Here is a 16,334-nt window from a genome sequence, read left to right as displayed (position 1 = left end):
ATGTACTGATTGGTAGTCTGTACATCTTTGGACCATGAGAGGAATTGTCATTATAAATTTAATTGTCATTGTAAATTGTCCTGTGATTAGGCTGAGGTTAAGTAGGTGGCTGCTGGGCAGTGCGTCTTGTTGGGCTGGAAGGACCTGTTCTGCACTGTATCTCTACATAATAAAATAAAACAGAAATCAGTAGATACAGTCTTCCTGGATGCAGATTTCCTCAAATTCACAGCCCTCCAGGTGAAAAATGAAATCCTAATTCATTCTGAATGACCTCGGCCTTATTTGAGAAAGTGACCCCTGATTCTGGGCATGCCATACAAAGGAAATATCAATTCGGCCCCATATTCTGTCCAAGAAATGTAAATATTTTAGTAAGATGTCTTACTATGCTTAACTGGAATATCAGTGTAATCTACCAACCCTCATTTCACCTCAAATACAAACCGGCCATTCCAGTACTTTGGTGAAATTTCATTGCACTTCCTCTGTTGCAAGCATTTTCTCTTTGTGTAAGAAGTCGACTGTCCTGTACTCTGGATCCACTTACACCATAATTGGAGGATTACATGTCTGATCTTTACATAAATTTGTCTGCAGCAAAAGCCAGCCAGTGCTTTTGCCGCCCTGATTGGTTGCCTTGCCTGTATCTTAACATTCACTAATTCGGAAACAAAGAAATCTAGGTCTCCCATTTTTTTTAAACAATATTCCACCTTTCTAATTTTTTTTTTTAACCAATGTGACTGAATGCTGTATGTTCTAACTGGAGTTGCTGGCAAGACCTTGCTCTGTAACAACTTCCAAATCACTCTTGGTGCATTTTAGGACATCCAGATTTTAGAAAATTCTTTGATTCTTCAAATCTGTTCCTTCTACAAGTGGTGAATCATGTTTCTCAATGGGAAAAGTGGTTTAACAGCTTATCTGCTTCCACACATCCAACATTCTAACCAATATCTGAACTGTTCACTCATGATGCTAGGTCTATATTTTAAAAAAGCATCTGTTTTTATCTCCCCCACTTTATCACAATTTTATGTTGGAAATCAAAATGTAAGGATTTTCTGACTAACGTGTGCCAAATGCCAGACAATTGTCATTAATTGAAAGCCAATTGAGGAAAAGTCGCTGTTTTTTTTTGTTGCAAGGATGGTGTGAGTTTTATGTTTTCAATGGTTAGGAACTTTGAAAATTAGTTGTGTCACTATGATAAAATGCGTGATAAGAATGTCACTGAGAATTTATTAGGTAAAGTATCCTGGACTTTGTTCTTCTGTGATAAATTGATGCTAGTTTCTAGGGCATGTCAGCTGACAAGTGTTGAAAAATCTTGTGTCTTCTGTGATGAATTATTGTTTTGTAGAGACCTTTGACTAATTTCTTAATATAGATGAAGGTTTAAGAAACATCTGCTTACTCTTTAGAAGATTGATAAGCTTTTGAAATACAGGCAATTTATATTCAGATCAAGTGTGAATGTTTGTGACTTTTCCTTGTAGTGCTCAGAGTCAGGTTTAATATCCCTGGCATAGGTTGTGAACTGTGTTCTGCTGTGGCAGTAGTACATTGCAATTCATAAAATATAATATAAATGACAATAAGAAATGTACTGTATAGAGAGGGGGATAGAAAAATGGATAGATGGAGAGAGAATGATGGATAGAGATCATCCACTTTGGAAGGAATAATAGAAGAGCAGATTATTATTTAAATGGTGAAAGTTTGCAGCATGCTGTTTTGCAGAGGGACTTGGGAGTGTTTGTTCATGAATCGCAAAAAGCTGGCTTGCAGGTACAACAGGTTATTAAGAAGGCAAATGGAATGTTGGCCTTTATTGCTAGAGGGATTGAATTCAAGAGCAGGGAGGTCAAGCTGCAACTATACAGGGTACTGGTGAGGCTGCACCTGGAGTACTGTGTGCAGTTCTGGTCTCCGTACTTGAGGAAGGATACACTGGCTTTGGAGGCAGTGCAGAGGATGTTCACCAGGTTGATTCCAGAGATGAAGGGGTTAACCTATGAGGAGAGATTGAGTCGCCTGGGACTATACTCTCTGGAATTCGGAAGAATGAGAGGGGATCTTATAGAAACGTACAAAATTTTGAAAGGGATAAATAAGATAGAAGTAGGAAAGTTGTTTCCATTGGTAGGTGAGACAAGAACTAGGGGACATTGCCTCAAGATTCAGGGGAGAAGATTTAGGACAGAGATAAGGAGAAACTGTTTTTCCCAGAGAGTGGTGAATCTGTGGAATTCTCTGCCCAGGAAAGCAGTTGAGGCTTCTTCACTAAATATATTTAAGATACAGTTAGATAGATTTTTACATAGTTGGGGAATTAAAGGTTATGGGGAAAAGGCAGGTAGATGGAGCTGAGCTTACGGACAGATCAGTCATGATCTTATTGTATGGCAGGGCAGGCTCGATGGGCCGGGTGGCCTACACCTGCTCCTATTTCTTATGTTCCTATAGAGATGTGGAGAGTATATGCACAGTGGATTCCAGTTACTTGAGCTAGTGTTTGTGACAACTCTTAAAGAAGAAAAGCTAATTGAGAAAATAGCCAGGATTCTCTTTGGGTATTTAGGAGTCTATGTTGCTTAATTGGGACAGGAGACTACTGTTGAACAGTTTCTAACTAGCATCAGGCCTGTGAACCTTGTGGCTGCTGGACACTGCTGCACTTAAAGGGAACAGTTTTTAAATGGTGTCAGTTGTGTGTGCTTCTGTTTAAAAAGCAGTGATTTTTGTCACCAATTGTTAATGAGAAATGGGGAGCAAGACGATTCAGAACTATTTTCCTCCCTGCAATTTCAGGCATTCAGGCCTGGAGAAGCCAGAAACAGCAGGAGGTGAAAATGAAACAATTTCACTGCTTCAGCAAGTTTAGGAACTACCAAGAATTTGAAGCTATCGATAATCATCTTGAATGTTACAATGTAAATGAAAATTTGGAGGATGCGATTGTTGAAAATTGTACGAACGCGGTCCATTACCTGCAATAGGTGCCTGCACTGATTTTGTTCATTTACAGTCAATCAAATGTACAGAGCAGTGTACATTCAGCTCTCACTTGTGGCTCCAAGGAGCTGTCTGCATGTGATAGTGGGCAGTCCCCAGTACATTGCTTCAACAGGTGGGCTAAACCAGCTGACAATAGTTGGTGGGCCTTATGCTTCGGTGACATAGGGACATGCCTTTCTAGCATGCAAAGTCAGACCAGTGAACTGGGCAGATGCGATCTGCAGTGAGGTCCACTGGTCAGCGAGGTAGTTCTGCAACGTTTTGTAGAGAGCTAAGTGCATGAGAAATCATGGAAGTCAAGGCAGAGAAGAAGTCATGGTTATCCACTGCGACCAAGGAAAAGTCCAGTTGTGACGACCTTTGTACCACTGTATTTAGACTTCTGGGGTCAAGAAAGTGGAACTGCCCCAATACAACAATGTTTGCACTGTAAAAACTCTGTCCTATCATCAGCGGATACGACGGATAACCACCAAACCAACTATTAGGAACTAATACACCGTTTTATAGTACTGTAGTAGTATTGGTAGTGTTCTAATTTGTCTTGTATTTCATTTAAATACATAATTTGTTAATTAGTTAAACACTAAGTTTGTCGTTTTTATACCTTTTTAACTATTTCCATGAAACTTCAGCTAATTGGGACTGCCACATAATTGGGCCAAAATGCACTGGTCCTGATGTGTCCCAATTAAACAGAATCCACTGAATATATAAACTTAAATAGATAATGCAGAAAGAGAGCAAAAAGAAGAAAAAAGTGAGGTAGTGTACATGGGTTTATTCCCTATTCAGAAATCTGGTGGCAATGGGGAAGAAGCAGTTTCTAAAATGTTGTGGGTGTGTCTTCAGCTCCTGTACCTCCACCCTGATGGTCGCACTGAGAAGAGGGCATGCCCTGTCTGATGGGGATCCTTAATGACAGATGTAGCCTCTTTGAGACATCGTCTTTTGAGGGGGTCCTTGATGCTGGGGGAGACCAGTGCCCATGATGGAGCTGCAGAGTTGGCAACTTTTTGCAGATTTTCTGATCCTGTGCAGTGGCCCCTCCATAGAAAATGTTGATGCAACAAGTTAGAATGCTCTCTGTTACATTTGTAGAAATTTGAGAGTCTCTGGTGACATACAGTACTGTGCAAAAGTGTTGGGCAGTGTATATAGCTAGAGTGCCTATGACTTTTGCACAGCACTGCAAGCTGTTTTTGGATCATTTTTTGCATGGGTTAATTTTGATTTGACTTGAGGCACACGGTGCAAAGGCATCCATTCTCTCTTTGCCCTTGAAACAGTAATAACTGTGAGTCCTAAGTCTTGTTAATACTAGTAAACATTTAATAGATATTGCACCAAGTCATCTCAAACGTTTAATGAAACGTAGCTGCTGTTGTGCCTTTTTGATAATTCCATCAATACGTTGACTCCAGTATAGAAACCTAGAGAAGTTGACATCCAGGAAATTGAAACTGCTCATCCCTTACTCTACTAATCCCTCGATGAGTGCTAGTGTGTGTTCCATCAACTTTCCTTCTTGAATTCTACAATCAAATCCTTGATCATATTGATGTTGAGTGTAGGGTTCTTGTTTCAACACCACCCAACCAGCTGATCTACTTTCCTCCTGTACACCGCCTTGTCATCATCTGAAATTCTGCCAATAATAGTTGTGGTCAGCAAATCTACAGATGGCATTTGAGCTGTGCATAGCCACACAGTCGTGAATGTAGAGAGAGTAGAACAGTGGGCAAAGCACACATCCTTAAGGTGCACCAGTGTTGGTTGTCAGCGAGGAGATGCTATTTCCGATTTGCACAGACCATGGTCTCCCAATGAGGATCCAGTTACAGAGGCCCAGGGAATGGAGCTTATTTATTATTACTGATTGTATGATACTGCCGAATGCTGAGTTGTAGTCAATAAGCAGCAGCCAGAAGTAGGTATTGCTGTTGTCCAGGTAATCAAAGGCCGCTCATACTGCTCTTGTGAGATTGTCGCTATTTTGAAGCAGGTGGGAGCCTCTGACTGCACCAGTGAGAGACTGAAGATGTCCTTGAGCACTCCCACCAGTTGATTGGCATAGATTTTCAGTGCCCAGCCAGGCACACTATCAGGTCTCAGTGCCTTGCTGGGCTCAAAATTTGGATTAGATTAGATTATGAGGACACTCAGTCCTCGTTTATTGTCATTTAGAAATGCATGCATGCATTAAGAAATGATACAATGTTCCTCCAGAGTGATATCACAGAAAAACAGGACAAACCAAAGACTAACACTGACAGAACCATGTAATTATAACATATAGTTACAGCAGTGCAAAGCAATACCATAATTTGATAAAGAGCAGACCATGGGCACGGTAAAAAAAAAAGTCTCAGATTCCCGATAGTCCCCAATAGCAGGCAGCAAAAGGGAGAAACTCCCTGCCATAAACCTCCAGGCACCGACAACTGCCAGTGCATTGGAAGCACCCGACTACATCCGACACTGAGTCTGTCCGTCCGAAAACTTTGAGCCTCCGACCAGTCCCTCCGATACAGCCTCCCAAGCGCCATCCTCTGCTGAGCGCCTTCGACCTTGCCCCAGCTGCCGAAACAAGCAAAGCCGAGGATTCGGGGCCTTCTCCTCTGGAGATTCTGGACCACGCAGTGGCAGCAGCAGTGAAGCAGGCATTTCAGAAGTTTCTCCAGATGTTCCTCCGTACTCTCTGCTCTGTCTCCATCAAATCAGAATTGTGCACGGTACCCTACTTGACACATAACAGATATCATTCACCGGAGAGGCCGTGCATGCTGCATTGCACCACCATCTTCTCCTCCCCAATCACTTATGAACAAATGATTCAATCATTTATGAACAAAAGAAGAAATCTGATCTTAGGTTATGCTTTTAATTAATGGTACACATAATAACATCGTTTTTAATGAAAGATCTGTGTAATTGTGTAGCAAGCCTTAAAATTAAGTAATCTGACTTCTCCATAATTAACTTGTGTAGAAGAACATGGTTTTAGTTTTGACCCTGGTTTGTCCAAGTTGCAGATGATGTGATGATTTGAATGCTATGGTTGGCCTCTGTTCTGTGAAGATCACCTCAGGCCTTTAATCATCATTACCTAGTAACAGCTGCTTAAACTGCATGGGCTTCAATTGCAAGAAGGAATAAAATTGCTTGTTTCACATTTGCTGACAGTAGAATGCCTATTGCATGCAGATTTGACATTTGGTTAAAAACTGGAAATGTAACTAAATGATAAATAAACTTTGGCATATTTTAATAAGGTTAATCTGGAGTAGTTAAAAGTCTTTGTATAAAGACAAATATAGTTTGAAACACAAATTTTGTTTATTAATCTAGCTCATTGCATTATGGGATATTTTGCAGATTGTGTTAAGTGGTGAAATGATGACTCATTGGTGCTTTTTTCATCAATTTGCATTATTTTTTGCTCATTTTCTCTATTTAACCCATCACCTTCATGTGGCATGAGTGGCAGCATGTTTAACAGGTGTGTTAAGAGCCTTGCCTCGTCTCAAGTACATTTAGAAGAGGTTTGATCAGAGGCACTTGTTTGTGCCAATGAAAATTGCTCTGGCAATTCTGTAGTTTATCTCAATTGTTTTAACATAGACTTGAGCTGGTGGCACCTCGTTGCATAAAGGTATATGTAGGTGGAGGAACATTCTGACAAGTATATTTGCCTTATTTGAAGCAACCAGTAAATGTTTATGAATTTAAAAGTCACATCATACTGTTTGGTCAACCTGATTGCATATTTTTGAAGTGCTAAAGTGTCCCTTTTGTGCCAAGCTCAATGCTCTACTCTATACACTCAAGACTATGGGGTTACGTGCTGCTCAAACACCCCCCAAACTAGGAAAAAGATTGTTACCATCCACCCTATCTACACCTTTCATAAGTTTAAACATTTCTATAAAGTTGCCCTCATTCTCTTGCCTTCCAAGGAATACAGACCTAACCTCAAAGTTCAAAGTAAATTGCATGCCATATACAATTGAGATTCATCTTCTTGCAGGCAGCCACAAAACAAAGAAACACAGTAGAATTCAGCCAAATATCGGGTGCCTGGGCCCAGCCACTTCACACCAGCCTGGAGTTTGTCGCCGTGGCTGTGCCTGCATTCTGGGGAGTCCAGTTTGCCAAATCCTTCAGGATACCACAAAAACGTCGGGTCATACAGACTGTCTAAAGCACATTTCCCATTGGGAAATCACAGGCTGCAGCTTGCAGTGGTCATAGTCCTGAAGAAGTATATTTAGTAGAATTGTTAGCAGTTTTGTTAGCTGCCTGCAAAGCACTGCTATGTCTCGTTAGTGCCTCCCCTTGGCCAACCTCTCCCTATAACTCAGGTCCTCTAATCTTGGCAATGTCTTTGTAGTCCTTTTCTGCACTCTCTCCAGCTCAGCCATGTCCTTCCTGTACAGCTCCTATAATCAATGTATTGACTGATGAACTCCAGCGTACTGAATGCCCTTTTCACCTTCCTGTCTACTTGTGATGCTTTTTTCAACACATTGTGCTCTTGTACTTCTAGGTTTCATTACACTCCTTAGTTCCCGCCCATTCTTAGCACAAGTCCAACACTGGCTTGACTTCCCAGAATGCATCATCTCACACTTCCTGTGATGAAATCCAATTGCTACTCCTAGGCCCACTTTCCTAACTGATTAATAAACCAAAGTAATCTATTCCACACTATCAGTTAGCCACACATCCCAACTTTGTGTAATTCATAAACTTACTGATCAAGCCTTGTGTATTTGCATCCAAATCATTTATATGAATAATGAATAACAAGGGTTCTGTCACTGGCTTCCATTCCAAGAAACAATTTCAAACTCTCCCTGTGCTTCCTACCTCTGAGCCAATTTTGAATCCAAGAATCCAAAAACTGGATTTCATGGGACCTAATGTTCCAGACAATCCTATTATGTGGGACTTTGAAGATCTTGCTAGAGTCCAGATAGACAACATCCATTGCCATACCCTCATTAGCCTTTTTGACTACTGCAAAAAAAATTAAAGCAGGATTGCCCAAGCACAAAGGAATGCTGATTCTTCCTAATTAGGTGCTGTCTTTGCAAATTCTAGCAGATCCTGTCCCTCAGAATTTGCCCAAGTAATTTCCACACTACTGATGTCGTCTGACCGGCCTGCAGTTCTCTAGCTTGTCCTGACTACCATTTTTAAACAATGGATGAACATTAGCACCGTCTGTCTTCCAGAAATTTTTCGGTGGTTACTAGTGAATACATCTCTGCAAGGCCCTCCACAGTTCTTCCCTAGCCTCTCACAAAATCTGAGGATACACTCAGTCAGGCCCTGAGGATTTATCTACCTTCATGCACTACGATTACTGCAAATGCCTCCTCCCTGATGATATGAATGTCCTCTAAAATCTCTCTACTTATTTTCCTGATCTCTCGAGCAACAATGATTTTCTTGTCAATAAGTACTGATAAGAAATATTCATTAAAAAATCCCACCTGTCTCCTGTGGCTTCAGACAAGGGCAGCTCTGCTGATCTCTCCCCTAGCCACTCTTTTATTATTAATATAGCTATAGAGCTACTTGGGATTTTCCTTAACTGTAGCTTCCAGATCCATCTCATATCCTCTCTTTGTCCACTTGATTTCCCAGTTATGAGTATTCCTAATCTTTTCATAAATGGCTCAATCCTAACCTCTAAAAGCCAAGGTATGCTTCCTTTTTCTGAGTAGATCCTCAATATATTTTATCAGCCAAGGTTCCCTAATGTTACCAGATTTACTTTTCACTCTAATGGGAACGTGTTTCTCCTACAAACTTGATATCAAATTCAATAATCATTTATTCCTTTCCCTTCAAACAGACTCAGCCAATCAATCTGGATCCTATCTATTTCCCCCAACCTGTCAATCTATCCTATCCTTCTCCATTGCTATCTTAAAATAAATAGTTTAGTGTAATTGCGACATGGCATGTAATGATGATGAGTGGAATTGCACAGGATGTTTAGCATTGCAGTTTTGTTTATGCAGCATTGTTGTATAAAATCATACGTCTATGGTTGCCTATTAAATTACAAAGAGATTAGAATTGCAGTGAGCTGCCACTGTGACCAATGGATTTCAGTGTCAATAAATGAAGACATTCACTTTCGGTTGCAAAAAGTCAGAGCAGAAGCATTTTCATTTAATGAAAACCTGAAAGCAGTGGGTGTTCAAAGAGACTTTCAAGCTCAAGTGTGTTTCACTGATATGAGGTCTACAGCTACAAAAAAAAAATCAAATAAAATTTTGCTGAAGAAGCCACGGCAGAATTCTGGTCTTTAAATCTAAAGGTGAAGAGTGCAAAAGACAGAACTTGTACTGCACTTGTATAGAACTCTGAGTCTGGATTGATACCTGAATGATAGCTGACCCATTGATCAAGCCACATAAAGATGGCAACGTACCTTACGGGTTTTAAAACTCTGTGTTTTTGTAGTCACCATGAATAAAGCACTTTTTAAAAAAAAGTTCTAGTAGGATGTGAAGAACTCTGTATTATACATTAAAACCTTTAAATTTAACCATTGCATCACAACCATCCATTTTTAAATATCTGAAAAATTATTTAAAGAGCTCCAACAGCATGCTAAGTGTATTACTTGTTTCAGAGAATTGAATCAAATGACATTTAAAGAAAATTGCAAATGGCTCATATCTATAAAGTCTGAGATTAATTCTGGGGTCTGTCCACATTTGTCCTGTCTCTATGTGTGATCCTAGTGATTATGTTTCTTGTTTGTTGCAGAGAACCAGAAAATGGCGATGGACCACGTCCTGTTCAAAGCAACCATATCAACTCACATAAGGGCTTTACCAAGCCAGACGTGTACCAGAGTAAAGAGCATGCTCAGAAAATAGATAAGTTTGGGTTTGAGAAACACAAAGAAATCATGAGATCAAGGGATGAGGAGGAGAGATACGGCTTCCAAAAAGCCCCTGTGGAGATATCAGGCAGAAAATTGAATAACAAGATGCAAGGAAGTTCAACAGAAAGTGACATGTTTGCTGAACGTCATGCCTCATCTCAACCTCAGCACAATGGAGCAGTTCAGCCTTCTGCAACAAGTACCACTCAGGTGGACCAGAACGGCGCCACTGTTTATCGGCGGGGTTTTGCAGGCCAGCCTGGCACAGAGAAAGTCCAGCATAAAAGTTCAGTGATGCAAGAACTCTGGGTGAAGTCACACAAAGGAGAAAATAGAAGGTCAGCAAACATTTTCATGAATGCTTTATATTGCTTGAATGTGCAACCAGCCCAGAAAGGAAAAAGGTCTTTCTAATCTGATATATTGATCCAACTGGTTTGACCTCTTTCTTTATACCTTTTGGAGCTTTGTTTACTGTTATGATTACGAATCTGCATTTTCAATGATTTGCTGTTGGCATAGTGTAAGTTCTTTGGAAACAGAAATTGTGTAGACTAATTTTTTTTGACAACAGCTGTGGTTTTATTGCCTTTCCTTCAAGGGAAGTGGGTGGTGTCTTCACATGAATCATTAGATCATCAGACTGAAGCAGAATTAGGCCATTCAGCACATCAAGTGTGCGCCACCCTTCCATCATGGCTGATTTATTTTCCTTATCAACCTCATTCTCCTGCATTCTCCCTGTAACCTTTGACACTCTTTCTAATTATGAGCCTATCAAACTCCACTTTTAATATACCCAATGACTTGTCCTCCACAATTGTCTGTGGATATAAATTCCACAGATTCACTACCCTTGAGCTAAAGAAAATTCTCCTCATCGCTGTTCTAAAGGAACTTGCATTCTGAGGCTATGCTCTCTGGTCTTAGACTCCCCCATTATAGAAGCTCTTCTCCATGCCTTCTATATTTAGGCCTTTCAATATTTGATAGGTTTCAATGAGATTCTACCCCCCCCCCTTTCTAAACTTCAGTAAATATAGGCCATGAGCCATCAAACACTCTTCATATATTAACACTTTAGTTCCTGGGACCATTCACTTGAATCTCCTCTGGACTCTTTTCAACGCTAGCACATCCTTTCTTAGTTAAAGAGCCCAAGAGTGCTCACAATACTCTGTGTGGCTTGATCAATGTCTTATAAAGCCTCAGCATTACATCCTTGATTTATATTCTAGACCTCTCAGAATGGAAGCATTTGTCTTCCTTACCACTAACTCACCTGCAAGTTAACCTTTCGCAAATCCTGTACAAGGACTCACAAATCACTTTGCTCCTCCCATTTTTGTATTTTCTCCCCTTTTAGAAAATAGTCTACACTTTTATTTCTTCTACCCAAGCACGTGACCATTCTCCTATTCTGTCTATTTCCTCTCCTGACACCACCTGCCTCGCCACCTATTTTGTATCATCTGCAAACTTGGCAGCAAAGCCATCAATTCCATCATCCAAATCATTGCTACATAACATGAAAAGAAGTGGTCCCAACACTAACAGCTGCAGAACCCCATAGTCACTGGCTCCCAACCTGAAAAGGTCCCCTTTATTCTCTCTTGTTACCTTCTGCCAGTCAGCCAACCTATCCATGGAAGTATCTTTCCTGTAATACCATCAGCTCTAATTTTGTTCAGCCATTTCATGTACAGCACTATGTCAAAGCCTTCTGAAAATTCAAGTAAACAATGTCTACTGACTCTCCTTTGTCTATCCTGCCTGTTATTTCCTCAAAGGATTCCAACTGATTTGTCAGGCAATATTTTCCCTTTAAGGAAACCAGACTGATTTTGGCCTATTTTATCATGTACCTCCAAGGTCTGTTGTCTAGCTTGCCTTCATATTTCATCTTTTCTCTTACTGCTTCTTTAGTTGTCTTCTGTTGGCTTTTAAGAACTTCCCAATCCTTCAGTTTACCACTAATATTTGCTGTATTGTCTACCTTCTCTATTGCTTTTATCCTGTGTTTGATTTCCCTTGTCATCCTCATTTACTCAACTTTCCTTTAGAAGGCTACTTCTGTGGGATGAATCTATCCTGCTCCTTCTGAATTCTTGCTATTGCTGCTCTGCTGGTGGCCTCTTCTGATCAAATTTGTCTGCTCCTCTCTCATGCTCTTTAGTCTACTCAAATACTGACACATCTGATATCCAGCTTCTCCTACTCAAACTGCAGGGCGAATTCTGTCATATGATCAGTGCAACCCAAGGGTTCCTTTACTTTAAGCTCTCTAATTAAATCTGGTTCATTACACAGCCCTAATCCAGAATTGCCTTTTCCCTTGTGGACTTGACCACGAGCTGCTCTAAAAATCAGAATTGTAGAGTGCCAAACCTAACTTTAAAAAAACTCAGTTGCATCAATGCCAAACTGAAATATTGCCAGTAAACAGAACACAATATGTCATTTGAATAGGTTTTCTGTTTACAACTGAAAGTGAAGTCCCAAGAGGTTCTTCAGTTATATTAACAGTAGAAGGGTAACTAGAACGAGAGACTTAAGTTCTCTTAAAGACCAACAAAGCCATTTATTTACATAGAGCCATGAGAGCCAGCCAAGATTTTGTCATGTCTATTTCTCCTTGGTATTAACTAAAGAGAATATCATTGATGTCAGATTAATGAGAATTAGAAGTCGTAAAGTCACGGAATATATGCATATTGTGAGGAAGGAGATATTTGTAACCTTGCAGCACATTAAGGTGGACAAATCTTCAGGACCTAACTAAGTGCATCCCTGGACCCAATGGCAAGCCACGGGATAAATTGTGGAATCCGTTAGAGAGATATTTGCTTTGCTATTAGCCACTGGTGATATTCCAGAAGACTGGAGTGTGGTTGATATTGTTTCATTGTTCAAGAAATATAGCAAGGAATACTAAATTTCCTTATATCCAATATCAATTTCCCCTTCTCGTCTTCCCAGGGACCTACAATGACTTTAGCCACCCTCTTCCGCTTTATATATTTATAAAAACTCTTGCTATTTGTTTTTATATTTTGTGCTAATTTACTTTCATACACTATCTTCCCTTTCCTTATTTCTTGATTATTTGTTCTTTGTTACTTTTTAAAGTTTTCGCAGTCTCCCACTACTCTTTGCGACCTTGTACACGTGAGCTTTTAGTTTCATACTATCTTTTATTTCCTTAGTTATCCAAGGCTGGCTCTCCCCACACTTACTGTCCTTACTTTTGATTGGAATATACTTTTGTTGAGCACTGTGAAAAATCTCTTTGAAAGTATTCCACTGTTCCTCAACTGTCCTACCAAATAGCTTGTGCTCCCAATCCACATTAGCCAACTCTTCCCTCATCCTGTTGTTGTCTCTTTTGTTCAAGCATAATACACTAGTTTTAGATCTAACTATTTCATCCTCCATCTGTATGCGAAATTCAATCATGCTATGATCACTCTTTCCAAGAGGATCCCTGACTACAAGATTGTTAACCTTACCTGTCTCACTGCACAGGACTAGATCTAAGATAGCCAAAGAGACCTTGATCAGTTAGGGAAATGGGCTGATGAATGGCAGATGGATTTCAACTTGGATAAGTGTAACGTGATGCCTTTTGAGCATTCAAACGAAGGTACAATGTATACAGAGAATGGCAAGGTACTGATGAATTTTGTGGAACGGAGGGACCTGTACAGGTCACTGAAAGTGTTCATCCAAATAGACAGGTGATTAAGAACTCACACCGACGACCCCTTCTTCCTTCTTCAACCCTCCTCCTCTTTCTGGACAGCCCCGCTCTGGTCTTCTGCTTGCTCTGGATCTTTTTATTGCTAACTGCCCCACAAGACATCAACCATCTTGACTTTAACATTCCTCTCTCCAATTCTAACCTCACTTTGTCCTGATGAAGTGTCTGGTCATCATAGATAGTGTCTGGCCTGCTGAGTTTTTCCAGCATTTTGCATGTGTTGCTTTGTATTTCCAGCATCTACAGACTTCCTTGTGTGAAGGTGATTAAAAAGATTAGATTAGATTATGATTAGATTAGAAGATGGTTTATGTGCTTGCCTTAATCAGTCAAGGGATAAAGTTAAGGAGTTAAAACATTATATTGCGGTTATATAGTTGTTGGTAATACTGCGCTTGGAGTATTGGGTACAGTTTTGGTCACCCTATTTTAAGAAAGACAATGTCCATTCGAAGAGGGTGTGGAAGTGCTTTTATATGAGGATCTGCCTGCACTGGAGTGCCATGTTTATAGGGAGAGTTTGGCCACACCAGATCTTTACTCCTTGGATCATAAGAGAATGAGAGGTGACTTTCATATAAGTTTATCAAACCATGAGAGGTATAGATAAGATGGACAATCATAGTCTATCCCAGGCTTGGGGATCTGAAAACTAGGGCACAGATACAAGAAGAGACCTAAGACATAACTTTACACACACAGAGTGAGTGACTGCAATGAGCTGCAAGAGAAAGTGGTTGAACATTTAAAAGTTGGTTGGATAGGTAGATGGAGGGGAGGAGCTGGAAGAGTTATGGAACAAACACAGGAAACTGGGACTAGGAGGGAAAATACTGGACCAGTTAGGCTGAAGGGCTTGTTCTCAGGTTATATTACTCTGACTCTCAGTATTCTTTAAAGCATTGACTGAAATTCTACAGAAGAAAAATGGAGCTGGATTTGTATGATTCATGCCAACAAGGTGATCCTCTTCACGACAAGTAAAAGAATGTTACTATGAATCTCTTGAGTTTAATGTGCGGGCAGTTCTGAGCTTTGCTATTTGAGGAGTAGAAACATCTGCTCCCAATTGTTGACAACATTAAGGGTGAGTCTGAGTTGCCAAAAGCAACTTTCAGATATAATTGCTTGGGTGTAATTTTTTATGTTATTGTACACTGGTTCAACTACACATTTTGAAAGGACTTTTTAAAAGCATTGTTCTTTGGATATTGACTATCCTGCCCTTCCCACTATATGGATACACCCACATTAAGTTGTTGCTGATTAATATCTCTGCATCACGTTACGTATGACTGGGAGCAAACCTGACGCGGAATACCACAGGGAGTGATCCCATGAACTCTGCTCTTGAATAGACATGGGAGGATTCAGCTCGAGGTCAACGTCAGCATGAACTGGAAAGTGGAACAAAGAAGGGTGGCTGGGAGGGTGAAGAAGATAGAACTGCAGGCAACGAGCATAAGAAGAAGAAAGTGCCATTTAGTGAGAAGAGGAGAGAGTGCTTAACCATCACAGGTAAAGTCCTCCTCACCACTGAGCACATCTACATAGAGAGTTGTCACTGGAAACCAGCATCCATTATCAGGGACCCCCACCACCCGGCTCATGCTTTCTTCTCGCGGCTGCCATCAGGAAGAAGGTGCAGGAGCCTCAGGACTCGCGTGACCCTATGTTCAGGAATAGTTACTATCCCTCAACCATCAGGTTTTTGAACCAAAAGGGGATAAATTTATTCACCTTCACTTGCCTCATCACTGAAATGTTCCCACAACCTATGGACTCACTTTCAAGGACTCCTCATCTCATGTTCTTGATATCTGTTAGTTATTTATTCTCTCTCTCTCCCTCTCTCTCTCCCTCTCTCTCTCCCTCTCTCTCTCCCTCTCTCTCTCCCTCTCTCTCTCCCTCTCTCTCTCCCTCTCTCTCTCCCTCTCTCTCTCCCTCTCTCTCTCCCTCTCTTTCTCCCTCTCTCTCTCCCTCTCTCTCTCCCTCTCTCTCTCCCTCTCTCTCCCCCTCCCCCTCTCTCTCCCTCCCCCCCCTCTCTCTCCCTCTCTCCCTCCCTTTCTCTCTCTCTCTCTCTCTCTCTCTCTCTCTCTCTCTCTCTCCCTCTCTCTCTCCCTCTCTCTCTCCCTCTCTCTCTCCCTCTCTCTCTCCCTCTCTCTCTCTCTCTCTCATATTTTGTTTTTGCATGTGTGTTCTCTTTTGCACATTGGTTCAATGCGCAGTCAGTGCTGTCTTTAACTGTTTCTATTATGGTTATTATTGTACAATGGACGTATTATGTCCATAAGCACAGAATCTCAGGGTTGTATATGGTGACGTGTATGCACTTTCATAATACATTTTCTTTAAACTTTGAAATTGAGACAATGCACTTGAAACTGTGGGGAGGGTAAAGTAATGCACAAGACAAATGCATCAAATTGAATTATTTAGTTAGAAGTTGGGAGTCTTAATATTTGGAAGCTTAATATCTGATATTTTTAGACAGGAAGAGCACGCTTTTCTTAATGTGATTTGAAGCAGGCTTTACACTGGACCTGAATGAGGATGGGGTTTATTATCACTGTATTATAAGATGTGAAATTGTTTTGTGCCAGCAATGCAATGCAAAGACACAAACTACTATAAATT

At 40.6% G+C, this 16,334-nt stretch overlaps 1 protein-coding gene across 11 annotated transcripts in view; it reads left to right on the top strand.

Moving 5' to 3' along the window:
* The window catches only part of plekha7b (pleckstrin homology domain containing, family A member 7b), a 423,431-nt gene that overhangs the window by 314,288 nt on the left and 92,809 nt on the right, over nt 1-16,334 (top strand). For all 11 annotated transcript variants that reach the window (XM_063061934.1, XM_063061933.1, XM_063061932.1 and 8 more), the window contains one exon: nt 9,817-10,275. In XM_063061934.1, coding sequence (XP_062918004.1) covers nt 9,817-10,275 — 459 coding nt within the window. The remainder of the gene's footprint in view (nt 1-9,816; nt 10,276-16,334) is intronic.

This window comes from Mobula hypostoma, chromosome 11 (genome assembly GCF_963921235.1).
Source record: "Mobula hypostoma chromosome 11, sMobHyp1.1, whole genome shotgun sequence".
Lineage (NCBI taxonomy): Eukaryota > Metazoa > Chordata > Chondrichthyes > Myliobatiformes > Myliobatidae > Mobula > Mobula hypostoma.
This window is presented reverse-complemented; position numbering and strand designations above follow the sequence as displayed.